Consider the following 14,768-nt stretch of genomic DNA (forward strand, 5'->3'; position numbering starts at 1 on the left):
TAATATACATGTTATTTATTTATAAATTTAATCCAGGTCTGTGGAGTAGGAGTCGTAAATAAAACCTTCTAAAAATCGTTTTTCATCATTTTTATTGTTTTCTTTAATTAATAGTGTAACGGTATATCTCCAATTTCATTAAAAAAATCATGATTTTTAATTACATTATAAATAAAGTCGTTGAATTGCGGGTATTTTTGTGTTTTATGGCCAAAGCTGATTGTTTTCTCCGTCACATACTAATTTATTCTCATTGTTTTATTTGTGTATTTTTGATTTTTAAATGCTTTTTATTATTACGAAATTATGTTCACAATACATCTTATATCTATTTTAATAGCTACTGATCTACTGATCATTTTCTATTTTACAATTTTAATTTAATTTGGTTAGTAATCACAGTATTATATTATTCTAATGTTAATCTCAAGAATAATAGGAAAAAGAGCTCAAAAACCTATTTACAATCCTTATAAATGTTCATAATACATCTAATACATAATATTAATTAAAGACTATCTAAAGTCGATGACTTAAAGCAGATTGTGTTTAGGTAATCTGTGTTTATACCTGAAGGGTATAGACATTTTGTTGTAATCACCGAGACTCTTCACAAGTGTGTTAGTATGGTTATTAGTGATTCTTTCATAGAATCTACTGGTTAGTTTGTTAGTAATGTCTGTAACAAACGGAATATTATATATAGCATGCAGTTTTTTCAGGTTAGTATATATGGGTGTATTATAAATTATTTTAAGGGATTTATTTTGTATTACTTGGAGCTTGGAAAGGTTAGTATTCGAGGCGTTATTCCATACAGGTGAAGCATAGGTTAATAATGGTAATATGAGCGCGAATTATTTGTGTATGAAATTCGTACATACTATTAATGTACTTATTTTTTATTTATTCCTATTTCAGTACCAATAATTCTATATATTTATTGGGCTACATGTCAATTTTTTACGATTTATTTATTTTTTTACATACCTCCTTTGCACTTCACATGGTTTTCGTGTTAGTGGTAATTTTTTATATTCTTAAAATCGCTATTATTTTTACTAACAATTTTATACAATGGCAAGAAAACTCGATTTTACTGAAATCTTTCAAGTTGGGGACGGAGTCGGAATCGAATAATAAAATAAAGTCAGAGTCATAGTCGGTCAATTTAATCAGATTCCTAGCCTTATTTAATTAATTGATCACTTGGTGATTCTAACTTTTTTGCATCCAATTTATTCTCATATCAATTAACAATAAATATTCAAATTAGAGCACAACAGCTAATCAATTGATTTCATTTTTTTCTATTTAATAAGAAAAGTTCACTATAAACCTAAAAAAAATTAGTCATTCTGCAATGTGTTTCATTTTATACACATGTACAGTTAAAGTTGAGGTATGAAACTTTTACTATCAAGTTTATGTGTTAATTTGGAGCTTTCGGATGTTTTTATTCCTCGACAATGCAAGCTTGATTATCTTGTCCTTTCATCACCACAAAAGTAACAACCAATAGGGATTTGGACAACATTACATTTTCAAAGCGGGACGAAGCAATAAAACACTGGTTTATTCAAATATTTTATTTTCAAATATAATAATTTAAAACTACAATGGAATACCAGAGCTTTAAATATCACACACTTTTTATAAAAAGTCAATTCAATAAGAGCGAATTGCATTTTTATTGCATTAACAAACTTTTAAAAAAGCTCCAATAAAAAGAAAGATAAAAACGATGTAAAAACCCAAATTAAAATTCACATCAAAATTTAAAACGCGATTGTATACTAAGAGTCTAATATTTACTATTTTAATCAATATGCTACATCTTTGTATCGTTTTCACTAATTATTAAAATTTGTATTTCAACTATGTATACGTCTTCGTGACTTTTGAGTATTTAAATATTTCAAAAAACTTCATCCCTTGCTTCAATTACTTTATTAGTTGCAATTTTTAATTAAATACTACATGTCTAAGGCTCGTGGGGACGACTTGGCACTATAGCACTACACGTATGAGGTACGTCGCTAGACAAGAGCCTTTACTAGATAGGAAAACGGACCGATAACAGTAAAGTGAGTTAAAGTACACGTATCAATACGCTAATTCACCTGAGGACTATTGTATGTGTGTGTGTGTGTGTGTATCTGTATCACAGTCGGATTAAATATGTATAATATATATTTATTATTATTCACTGGTATAATATTTGCGAGTTATGTAAAAATATCAGAATATTGTTCATCGAACTCTATTCATTTTGCATCGATGTTAGCAATTGATTGTAAACAATAAACAGCCTTAAATATCATCACAATTTATGACAGTGAGGTATTTTTGTTATTGCAATCGCTCAAAATCGAATATTCAACAATGAGCACAAAATAAAACTAAAAAATCATTCAATTTCATATGCACGCTGGAAACCTAATCAGTGGCTTTCTTTAGCTTTTTTCCTCTTTTTGCTTAATTTCTTGTTTTCTTCCTAAAAGATCGTAATGAGGTAGGCATCGATGATCCTGAAAATGAAACGTTTATAAAATTAAAAAAATATATACATGTATAGAAACGGTGATATTTCAGATACACAAAAGTTATTTAATAATAAATTAAAATCAGTTCTTAAATTGTAATAAAATATAAATCAAAGTCGCAAGAATACGTGCGATTGAGAGAGGATTAATTCAGAAAAGACGAAAGATTAATAAAATTAAAATAAAACACATTATAAAGGATAAAAATCAAATTTAAACATATACGTAAAGCGAGAGACAAATCATCGCACATATATATATAACGTATTATGTATAAATCAGAAACAACGGTCAATATAAAAGTGCAAAAGAACGATACACGTGTACACATATACATATACATATATAGATTTAGTGCAGTATGGTACAATAGGCCTGTACATATTTAATTCATATAATTGATGAACTGTTCGGTGACTAACTAAGACATCAATTTACATCGTCACTATCGTCGGAACACTCAGAATCGCTGGAGTCTTTATACGGGCCGATTCCTGGTAGTATTGCTATACATTGTCTGCCACTCATAACAGGAATGTTGGCAATTTCTTTCGAATTGTTTACTATGCTAACTGGGTTAGCTTGACTGCAAACAAAACACAATGTAAGAATTTTACAATTACATACATATATATATATATATATATATATATATATATATATATATATATATATATATATATATATATATATATATATATATATATATATAATGAATATTGTAACAGTATTGTATGATAGTTACACTTCTTTTGCAGAGTGACCGTTTCTGTGGTTGTTCGTATCGCCGTTTGGTAAAACATTCCCGTTTTTAGCAGGCGGCTGATCATTTTTATCGGAATCGGTCTCACTGACTTTTCGTTTCTTTACAATTACCTGAAAATACAGTTGAAATTAAAATTTATACAATTCAAATATAGCCTAATACTTTTTCTCTATATTTGAGGAATATAAGGTCACAAAACAAAATTGGATAATTAAACATACATACACGTTCACACATACCGGTTATGACACAGATTACCTAAACACAATCTGCTTTAGAGAGTCTTTAATTAATATTATGTATTAGATGTATTATGAGCATTTATAAGAATTGTAAATAGGTTTTTGAGCTCTTTTTCCTATTATGCTGTACATTAACATTAGAATAATATCATACTATGATTACTAACCAAATTAAATTAAAATTGTAAAATAGAAAATGATCAGTAGATCAGTAGCTATTAAAATAGATATAAGATGTATTATGAACATAATTTTGTAATAATAAAAAGCATTTAAAAATAAAAAAAATACCGGTTATGAAAGCATTTTCGATACAAATTGAGCGCAAATGTAGGGAAACTTACGCAAGACAAAAGTTCTACTTCCGGTTGTTGGATTTTGTTCGAATTTTTTTTATTACTTAAATTCACTATAATAATTATACACACTTATACAAAATAATTTAAAAGGTCAAAATAAAATAATGAAATATTGTTTTAAAAAAAAATACTACTTCCGGTTTACGAATTCTGACCAAAACCTTATCAGCTCTAAGTTAGTACATAAAGAATACAAATATAAATTTTCAGCTTGATACGTTCAGGGGTGTAGAAAGAATCGTGGTCAGAACATTTTTGACTTTTCTAAGAGGAAAAAACCCACTTCCGGTTTATTAAATTTAGTGATTTTTTTTTATTTTCATCACATTGAAGCAAGAATTATACTTGAATTATTTTGTGAAGAGCACACATATTTAAGGGGTCGAAAAAAATAGTGGAAGAAAAATCGAACAAGAGTAAACTGCCACTTCCGGTTGACAGATGCTTACCAAATTTTATACATAACTTGATATTAAGCTTAAACTTCTAGATATGAAATTTCAGTTCAATAAACCAAAAGGTTTCTGAGAGAAACATAAAAAACCTCGATTCTCTAGAGTAAAAGTACTACTTCCGGTTCAGTTAAAAATATTCAAAAAATATTAAGGTATAAAATTTATAATTTCTATTACATGTAAAAAAATTTCAGTCTGATTCGGTTAGCGGTTTGGGAGATAATTGAATTCAAAAACTAAAAAAAAATGGGACACCTATAAGGGGAGGTACCATTTCCGGTCAACTTAAAAATTTGAAAAAAATTTACGTCGTGTCGATAAGAATTTCAGTAACCAATACTAAGTTTTAGTTCGATAGGACTAACAGTGTTCAAAAAATCCCCAAAATACACAGACACACATTTTTTCTAGATCATGAAAACGTGGTCAGTTCGAATTTTCGCATGATCACAAACTTAATCCATTGTTACTACGTATGTACATAGATAAAGTAAAATAGTAATAAACAAGTACACTTACTCCTTGCAACATTGATCTTGTATTACTCGTAGAGGATTTTTTATTTATCGGTTGTCTTACACTACTTATTTGTTGAAGCCGTTCCCTCTCCACGGAGTCCTGGACTGTGCTGACTCGCTCTCTGCAAATTTAATTACGTATGTTATATTATGTGGCGTATATACGTACATATGATTGAAATTGTGGTGTGTCAAGAAGTATACCGAAACTCTTTCATTTCTCGTTGCTCCTCTAATGAAATTTGCCGCGCGACGGACGCTTTACTTTGTTCGACTAATTCCAAAAATCCTACTTCATCGTCGTCTAATCCGCGAATCATATTCTCTACAAATGATAATCAACGTTTTATTATGATATATAGAAGAAATAGAAAAGATTTTAATTACATTTGAATGTTGTCGAATTTCAATATGGAAACAAGTATGAAAAAAAATGAGAATTTCCAATTTAGTTCTACATTATAATAAATTGATTGAAGTGTTACTGAGTTTGTGTGCTTCTTCAAATTCGGCATCCTTTTTATTCTTTTGCTCTTCTAACCTTTGATATAATGGCCTCGGGTCGAACGTTTCTTCGGGAGCCTCTGTAAACAAATTGAAAAAATAAATACAAAACCAAATTAAGTATTTTATTCTTTTAAAAGCGTACCATTCTTACGTCTTTCTAAAGAAAAACTGTCTAGAATGGTACCATTGACATATGTAATTGACTACTGGTTTACCAGTGCTGATTACTTGATCTTACATTCGCGCCAAAAAGGCTTCACCGTATGAATAAACCGTATACAACATCAATAAGGTGTCACAACACATCAACCAATGATCTCTCTGTGCCGAGAGTACAAGCTGTGTATAAATATTCAGCAGATTTGTTCCGTGCATCTATTTGGAGCTGGATCGTCGACAGATCAAGAACAATAAACTATCTCTAAAAATACTGGCCGGGTCTTTCAATACGATCTCGGATAACCCCTCCACACGTCCACGCAATACTGTATAATATACTGCATATCGAGAATTATCCATTTTTAATTTAATTAGTGTTTTACTTTCAAATGAATTACATATTATTATAGCCGACTTTTTGTATGTAAGTAGGTAATCCATTTGTGCAATATTTAAGGTTGAAATATATGTAGCACAACTAAATCACGTGCGTAGGTTAAGTATTGAAAGATGATGAATAGTAGGCTGAGAGCTTGGGCCGACTATGGTTTGAGGCTATGTTCATTTGTGATGATGGAAGATGAGGTGAGGATACCTTCGGGCTGATCAGGCTGCCTGACGAGTTCCCATTGCTGTTGGCGACGACGCCGAGCCTCAGCCAGCTCCACTTCCGATACAAACCCTGAGCTCATCTTCAGAGGCTGCGAGACCAAACGTCACCAAGCCGAATCAACCACACGATCATAAAACCAACCACTAATCACTATTAGTGTCGCACCGCACATACGACACATGCGGGTACCAACTGTCAATAAATTCACACTGGCCAACGTATTTCTTAAGACCAAACTTCATTCTTCAAAGTGGCCAACGATTATCGCAAGACCAATGACTGCAGTCACTACAGTATAATGTGCCTCAAAACAGGTAAATGAAGGATTAACCAACCAACCGTTAAACTGAAACAGAATATATTATATTATATCTTTTTATAATCCATTCTTGAAGAGATCTAGATCATGAAAAAACTTCCCATGATATAAGATACATTCTTCAGTTATTCGGTCACATTTATTTATAGTTCTATGGGGAGTGATCTAGTTGTGAAGGTGTTCTTCACCAACAGTACGCCATGTATTATAGACAGGTTCGTCTTTGTTTTAGTAGTTAATACTGCTATATGTATGGATAAAGTATTTATTTTGATATAACAATGTATACAAGTGTATAATTATTAGTTTATATAAGTATGTCGTTCAGATGTTTCTGTATATGGTAGAGTGTCGCTGGCTCGGCATTCGGCTATGTTCAGCAAGTCTCTGGATACGGTAGAGTGTCGCTGGCTCGGCATTCGGCTATGTTCAGCAAGTCTCTGGATGCGGCAGTGTGTTGCTGGCTCGTTCGTTGGTGTTCAGAAGGTCTCTGGATATGGTAGTGTCGCTGGCTCGGCATTCGGTTATGTTCAGCAGGTCTCTGGATACGGTAGAGTGTTGCTGGCTCGGCATTCGGCTATGTTCAGAAGGTCTCTGGATGCGGCAGTGTGTTGCTGGCTCGTTCGGCTGGTCCGCTGCTGTGTGTCGGCGCTTGTTGCTGTGGGTCGACTGAAGTTGTTTGGGTGGACCTCCTCTTATATTGTTTTTGGGCATCACGTGACTCGTCGCAGATGGTGTTTATGCGTGTGAGAGGAATGTGTTTTTGTCGATTAGGGTGGAAGTTTCTCGAACGTTTGGCGACGTTCCACTCGATTTAGTTTTTACTGGCTGCAGGTGTTCTTCGACTGGTGTCGTTCGCTCGACTTCTAGGGGTGGAACTTGCTAGAATGTTTGGCACCGTTCCACTCGATTTAGTTTAATGGCTGCAGGTGTTCTTCGACTGGGGTGACGTCAATGGTTAAGCGTGGGAAATGTATTCTGCGTCGCAGTAAATGTCTTGATGATGGCGACGAGATTCCTACAGTTCGGTCACAAGGCGCTCGCCTAAAAGTCACCAAAATCTCTATAACGGAACATCTGGCAGCCAAAAAGTTCATCATGATGTGGCGGTTCTACGACATGGTCGAGTTTCGGTTACCATCCTGCGAGTTGGGGACCAACTCGGCCGTGTTCGGAGCGCTATCAGCACTCCGTCTCTGGCTCTCATAATAAACGCACGTGCATCAACATGCCAGTCGTCTCATTCGTTCATCCCCCATAATACTAACGATAATTATTGTGGCGGCTCGCTATATGACATGGTCGAGTTTGGTTACCTTCCTGCGAGTGGGGACCAACTCGGCTGGGTTCGGAGAGCGGCTACTAACTCTGCCTTCAGCTGTCATAAATAAAACACGTGCATTAACATGCCAGTCGTCTCATTCGTTCATCCCCCATACTATTATAGAGAATGAACGAATGAGACGACTGGCATGTTAATGCACGTGTTTATTATATGACAGCTGAAGACAGAGTGAGTAGTGGCTCTCCGAACCCAGCCGGGTTGGTTCCCACTCGCAGGAAGGCAACCAAACTCGACCATGTCGTATAAGCGAGCCGCCACACTATCATACTGTAACGTATGCGAAAAAAGAGCCGCCATCTTAATTGGTTTTGAGGATTATCTCCAGGCTTAAGTGCAAGTCGGCTAACAATGGAGACCCTCGAATGCACTTAGCGGCGGTAACGGCACCCAGCCACTTCCCGCTAGAATTCTTAGAACTGACAGCGCGAGACCGTGAGACTGCATATCTGGTACTTAGGCCATATGAAGGCATTCTGGACGGAGCACTGCCAGTGCGTGGATCTCCCTAATCACCCAATAAATGCGGTGAAGCGACTTTGGCCTTTTATTTGGATCCTCCACCTACTCCTACGCAACACTGGTCGTTAGAAGTGGGATCCAAGATGGGCCGATAAACAAAGTCACCAGCGAAGGAAGAGACGCTACAGCGCAGCCATCCTCGGGAGCTGTAGGAGAGAGATCGAGCCATTGAGATACGAAACAAAAAAAAAATGCAGTTTTCACTGCAACAGACAGAATCGAACATTACATATTTGGTTGTCACTGCGACTCGACTTTGACATAAGCTGCGTTTACCACCAAGAGTCATCGGGATGGCGGAAAGAGGGTATGAAGCAGGAGCATTAGTGCAGGCGCTGCCGGGAAAGGACCACTTGAGACGCGGTCAACGGCAACAACGAAGGGCAACATCCGGCAAATGCATAGTCATACAAAGGTCGACCGGGACGAGTGCAGTTCGCCGGTCTACTCAGTGTCGGTTTTAGGGGGGGCTGGGTCGGGCGACGCCCGAGGGCGCCACACGATGCGCCAAAGGCGCTCTAAAATTTAAAATTAGATCGCCAAAAACCGTACAAAATTTTAGGATGTTTAATTTATTTACTAAGGGTGTTTAGAAAAAATTGCCCGAGGGCGCCATTGGGTGAAAGGCCGCATTTACTTACGCCAAGAATTAGCGGCTGTTGCTGACGACGATCCACGGGAAAATATCGTCCTCAGAAAAGGAACTGAGATCGACTACAACTGAGATATGTCGATTACGAGCCACACCACTATTCCCTTCAACTGTTTGTTGATGTCAACAAAATGAAAAATCTAATTGGAACTGCGCGAGATCGCATTTTTGCGGAATAATCCTTTTACCATTTATTTAATTTTGTCTTACCGATTTTCAAGTTGAGAAATTATCGTTTCATGTTTCAGAAACGAAACAATAAGATAGCAGAAGGTGTGTAATGATTCATAAGCTTCTTTGGGTACGTACAAAAATTGAGGAGGCAAAACGTTCAACTTGTGTCGGTGAAACAAATATGTACCACTTTTTCTTTTATATATCTTTTTTAATATCTAAAGCGTTAACTATTAATTGTGCATTACATTATCTCAATTTTTGAATTGTTGTATTTAAACACTAATAAGCTGTCAACAACAAGTGTTTTCAATAAAATACGCACATACGAAATGACGTGTAAAATGATTTAAATTAGGCGTAAATTGTGCTGTTTGGACTAATATTCTGCCACCTGTCACTTGAGTCAGTATTGTTTTGTTAGTCGACTGGGTTGCATTATGTTGAAAGCTGTCATTTTAATCGGGGGACCCAACAAGGGTAATTATATATATATATACATATATGCATATATTTTAATTTTATTCCACGTGGTTATGTTATTAGTCAAAAAGTTGATCGAACATATCCAAAGGTTATCATATATTGATAAACTTTTATGGTATTTAGAATGTTTAGATAAGACTTACCCACCTATACCTTGTTTGAATTGTTATACTAGGCTTACTTGCATTGGCTAGTTAATTAAACTTGTATCCTGCATACAAATCAGATATGCAAATAAAACGTATTTTTAAACATTGTCAATCTGGATATATTTTACTATGAAGTTTAATAAATTTTGCGAAAACAATGAAATGGTACAATTTATATGTATTGATTTTTGGTTTGTTTTAGTGACAAATTTTTAAAATGATTTTGGTTTTAATTTTGCTAAATCTTAGGTACCCGATTCAGACCTTTATCTTTGGATGTACCGAAGCCACTTTTCCCAGTAGCTGGACTGCCATTAATTCAACATCACATAGAAGCATGTGTTCAATTACGAGAATGCAGGGAAATACTGTTGATTGGATCATATCAAGCTGCACAATTGCAACACTTCATAACGGACATGCAAAAAGAATATAATATCGTCATCAGGTTGAGTATATCAAAACATTTATAACAATGTTTTTTCGTGTTAAACTAACAATGGTTAAATTTTTAGATATCTACAAGAATTCACAGCTCTCGGTACAGCCGGTGGAATGTATCATTTCCGAGATCAGATCAGAGCCGGAGGACCTGCTGCCTTTTTTGTACTCAATGGTGATGTTTGTGCCGATTTTCCCTTGAAACAACTCTACGACTTTCATGTCGAAAGAGGACCTCAGGCTTTGGTACGTTTATTTTTTTATGTATTTTGTATATAAATAATACGCATACGTGTATGTAATGTTAAAATATATATCTAAGGTCACCATCATGAGCACCGAAGCTACTCGACAGCAGTCTCTTAACTATGGCTGCATGGTTATATCTCGTCCTCAGTTTACAGTTGATCACTATGTGGAGAAGCCGAATAGCTATATTTCCTCGGTCATCAACTGCGGAGTATATGTGTGTTCGATGGATATATTTCAAGTGATGGCTGGAGTTTTCAATAGGAAACAGAATGATATTTATAGCAAGTGAGGATTTCTTATATTTATATATACTGATGAAATGTTGAAGCGACTTTAACGCGCGGGACTTAAGCGCGCAAATTATAAATATATATATATATACATATGTGGTAGAGAATCCTGAAAGATGACGCTGTTCAGGACCACGGTTAGGATGTGGCGGTTGAGGTGAAAACCAAACACGTGCGTTTCCAATCATGTTGTTTATTAAGATGATACGTGTGGAGGCTTAGCGACCAACCGCGCGGAGCACAGGTCCAACTGCGACTAACCGTTACATTTCTACCCCTTTTCATCCTCTTCTCACAATCAGTCGTAACATACCCTTTCCATAGCCATAGCCCACACATCAGCCTTTAGTTCAATTCCAACCCTACATATACATATATAAAAATTATAAATAAGCTCTATTTTTAAAAACAATATAAAGTGTAAAATCCAAGGTGTTGGTATTTCAATGATTGGTACAGTATATACCTGTCTGAAATTTGAGAATTTTCTTATCTCATTATTATCGTGTCAAATCTACTTTCTATCTATAAGCAGCTTAAGCAGTTTAATTTATCTATAAGCAGAAATCCAAAATTTAACACTTGCCGCACTGTGATGGATAGCGGGTGACCGGGACTTATCTTATTTTATATCTCTAAATATACTGAATGCAGGGTCTTCATATTTTACGTATTCCTCATCAAAACTTCTATAATTCGAATTATTTCATTAGAAAATAAAAACATTGGTCATTATCCACAGAAATAATTATTTTCGCGGGAAGCCCCTTGTATATGTGCCTCACAGATGTAAGAGAAAGGGGAAATTCAGTACTCCGCGCTCAATGGTCAGTGTGAGAATGATACCCGCCTTCAAATGACGGCTCTGCTTCAATCATAATTTTTTTTCATTTCTTGCTCTCATGTATTATTCGACGTTTAATTCGTGATAAAATAATTTTTACAGCTACATAATTATAATAATTAACCTCGCAGATTTTGCATTATTTTAATTTAAAACACATTTTTAACTGGACGCTGGGCGTCCAGCACAGTGGCTAGCTGATATTATAGCACAGTAAGACTATTGAAAAATATTGTAGAATATTTTTCAATATTTACTATTAAGAGGGCTGTACACCAGCGCCTTGTCCATACAAACGTATTACACTTCTCCCTTCCTCAATTATGGCACTAGAGAAATTATTTTTTAATATGCTATGGATATCCACCATAGGCATGTTTCTATCTTTTTATTTTTTTGATTAATTATTTTTTATAAGAGCTAGGAGCCACTAAACATCTATAAAATCGCCTTATTTTTATACCCACGAAAAGAGTCCAGCGTGCTAATTTAACGGTTGATTTTTAAAAAAATACGAATACACAAACATAGAAAATATCTTTCTCATACTGATGATGAAGTTTTTTTAAAATTGGGCCAGTTTCGGACGAGAAAACTGGAGAATACGAAACCTCGATTTTGTCGATTTAAAATAGGTATTATCTGGTCGAGACGCAACTGTCGCATTCACTCATTATATATATATATTGATATATATTGTCGCATTCACTCAATATATATTACATATATCGAAGAAAGGAACGGCAACAAAATTAAGGTTTCGGGTATCCAGCCCTCTTTAAGATCTATTGATATTTATTTGTTTAGAAAATGCATATATGGAATTCCTCAAAATATTATTTGTTATTGATGTATGTTACAATATTGCAATTTTTCAGTGGATGTAATGGTTTAGAAAGAGACGACGGCTACATTGCATGGGAACAAGAGATTCTAGCTCCTTTAGCCGGTACTAATAAGCTTTTTGCAATGCAGGTAAAATAGTCATCGACTTTCAACGATCCAACACTCGCATTTAGTCCTTTTCTTTTGACTTTTCGATTTGATATTTTCAGATAACAAATTGGTGGTCACAAGTAAAAACAGCCGGTTCGGCGATATTCGCCAACAGGCACTATTTAGGTCTTTACAGAACAAACAAACCGGAGCGTTTAGCTCCATTATCTAACGAAAATGGCGACTCTTGTACAATTATGCCCGATGTGTATATTCATTCAACGGCTCGAGTGCATAAAACTGCCGTTGTAAGTATTGACATAATCCGTTTCGTCTATTCAATATGATTTATTTAATCAACTGTTACTTGCGATACAGATTGGACCGAACGTCTCTATCGGACCTGGTGTCGTTGTTGCTGAAGGTGTACGTCTGAAAGAGTCTATAGTATTAGCTAATGCATCGATCAATCAGCATGCATTGGTCATGCACTCTATAAGTAAGTGTAATCATCACCATCATCGTTTAGTATGTGCTGTCACTGTTTTATAATGAATTTGTGTTGTTTTTAGTCGGACAAGATTCTGTAGTGGGTGCGTGGAGTAGAGTCGAAGGTACTCCTTCGGATCCTGATCCCAATAAACCGTTTGCGAAAATGGACAATCCTTCATTGTTTAATACTGACGGTCGTTTAAATCCATCCATTACCATTTTAGGTAAGTTTCACAAACAAAATTGTAGAATATCTTATTTACATACAAGGCCTTTTTATTACATACCTCCTTTACGTTTCACTTACGATTACAATTCAGGAAAAAGTTTGCCTCTTATCCGATCGTTTTCATACTTTGCCATATTGCTCATGTTGGTCATCAATATAAGTAAATGGATCCTCCGCCATTACGATGGTGCAAACATATCGTGTGAGACGCGTTTGAAATCTGCCCGGCGAGATAGTCGTTGACGTTTATCCACCGTTTGTTTATTAGTTTTAAACATAAAATAAAATAAAATTATTGGTATTTTTATTCAAAATAATAATTTTATATACAAATTATAGAAGAGGTATGTTTTTAAAAAACTTTTTTTTTATCTTAGCTTTACTTCGCCTTTTGGTCTGACACTTTATCCTACATTCTTCCGATCGGTTTGAAACTTTGCCATTTTGCGCGGTTTGGTCACCGATATAAATTTAAATAGCTTCTGCTAGTTATATGGTGAAAAATAATCGTAATAAACACGTTTCAGGATCCAAAAATTTTGGAGACGATGACAGCTCATGGATAGTAGCCTTGTTTGTTTGACTTTCCGCCCCTCACTCGTTTTGTCAGATTTTAATTGTTTAATTGCCTATAACTTTATATTTTTCACATTATTCTTATAAAATTTGCTTTTTTAGGCTCTCATTATCTCTCATATATATTTTTACTTCAGTAATAGTTTTAGTTTTTGAAATGCTTTATTTCATTTCAGGATGTAACGTCATCGTGCCGTCAGAAATTATCGTATTGAATTCAATAGTGTTGCCACACAAAAATTTATCAAGGAGTTTCAAGCATGAAATAATTTTATAGTCTATAAGGAATAATTTCCCTTAATAAGATTTTGTTAATATATAAAATCTACGCACATTACGATAATTGAATGCCGTGTCGTAAGTATATTGTAATTTTGTCAACAACCATGTGGATTTCTAGTCAGTTCTGACTTTTTTCAATTTTTACTTTATATATTTTTTATCTCTGATGGGCTTAATGAATTAAATTTGACTGATTGTGATACAGCATTATAATAAATTTTAATGGAATATTGTTATAGCGGGTAATTTCAGGCGCTTTTGTTAATTCTTTATCTGCAAATGTGTAATTATTTTGATTTTTGCTTACATATTGTACATTTGTATTCTATTATATTGAGTTTGTATGGTTTTATTTAATAAATTGTATTTGAAAGTTGACTGTTTCTCTAAATATACATATTATATTTATTTTAAGTTTGGAAAATTGTGGCTTTACATAATTCTTAATGCGCCACAATGGTCGAAAATATAATAGAAAAAATATATAATTATACAGAAATAAATATTCATATATATTACATAAAAAAATATCAGCAAAAAGTTCAAAGAATAATATAAGTAGTTACAAAACATATAATAATAGTTTAACATTGGGAGAAAAATTGGGAATGTCTTGC

General features: G+C 34.4%; 2 protein-coding genes across 4 annotated transcripts; one reads left to right on the forward strand and one right to left on the reverse strand.

The window, feature by feature from the left end:
- Positions 1-1,570: 1,570 nt before the first annotated feature.
- Positions 1,571-6,412, reverse strand: LOC143923160 (PSME3-interacting protein). Of its 3 annotated transcripts, none has more exons than XM_077446702.1 (7): positions 6,148-6,412; positions 5,372-5,470; positions 5,091-5,211; positions 4,888-5,008; positions 3,292-3,422; positions 2,985-3,132; positions 1,571-2,531 (listed from the first exon to the last, which is right to left on the reverse strand). In XM_077446702.1, exons 1-7 carry the CDS (start codon positions 6,242-6,244, stop codon positions 2,457-2,459), a joined length of 792 nt encoding a protein of 263 aa, XP_077302828.1. In that variant the 5' UTR covers positions 6,245-6,412; the 3' UTR covers positions 1,571-2,456. The 3 variants fall into 3 exon arrangements, with proteins under 3 accessions (XP_077302828.1, XP_077302830.1, XP_077302829.1); XM_077446704.1 differs by having other exon boundaries at positions 1,581-2,531; positions 2,969-3,132; positions 6,148-6,376; XM_077446703.1 differs by having other exon boundaries at positions 1,581-2,531; positions 2,928-3,132; positions 6,148-6,376.
- Positions 6,413-9,291: 2,879 nt separating this feature from the next.
- On the forward strand, positions 9,292-14,539 carry Gmppa (GDP-mannose pyrophosphorylase A). Its single transcript, XM_077446589.1, has 9 exons — positions 9,292-9,654; positions 10,059-10,257; positions 10,325-10,496; positions 10,573-10,787; positions 12,515-12,611; positions 12,692-12,880; positions 12,951-13,071; positions 13,145-13,288; positions 14,046-14,539. Exons 1-9 carry the CDS (start codon positions 9,615-9,617, stop codon positions 14,144-14,146), a joined length of 1,278 nt encoding a protein of 425 aa, XP_077302715.1. The 5' UTR covers positions 9,292-9,614; the 3' UTR covers positions 14,147-14,539.
- Positions 14,540-14,768: the final 229 nt, after the last annotated feature.

The sequence above is a fragment of the Arctopsyche grandis genome, chromosome 3, assembly GCF_051622035.1.
Source record: "Arctopsyche grandis isolate Sample6627 chromosome 3, ASM5162203v2, whole genome shotgun sequence".
In the NCBI taxonomy this organism is placed as follows: domain Eukaryota; kingdom Metazoa; phylum Arthropoda; class Insecta; order Trichoptera; family Hydropsychidae; genus Arctopsyche; species Arctopsyche grandis.

Bases quoted from the DNA above. Each gene is read 5' to 3' on its own strand.
- LOC143923160 (XM_077446702.1), bottom strand. From the start codon at position 6,244: ATGAGCTCAGGGTTTGTATCGGAAGTGGAGCTGGCTGAGGCTCGGCGT. The intron at 5,009-5,090 runs GTATACTTCTTG...TTAAATTTGCAG, and splicing joins CGAGAAATGAAAGAGTTTCG to AGAGCGAGTCAGCACAGTCC. The intron at 3,133-3,291 runs GTAACTATCATA...TTTTGTTTGCAG, and splicing joins GGTCACTCTGCAAAAGAAGT to TCAAGCTAACCCAGTTAGCA.
- Gmppa (XM_077446589.1), top strand. From the start codon at position 9,615: ATGTTGAAAGCTGTCATTTTAATCGGGGGACCCAACAAGG. The intron at 10,497-10,572 runs GTACGTTTATTT...TATATATCTAAG, and splicing joins AAAGAGGACCTCAGGCTTTG to GTCACCATCATGAGCACCGA. The intron at 13,072-13,144 runs GTAAGTGTAATC...TGTTGTTTTTAG, and splicing joins ATTGGTCATGCACTCTATAA to TCGGACAAGATTCTGTAGTG.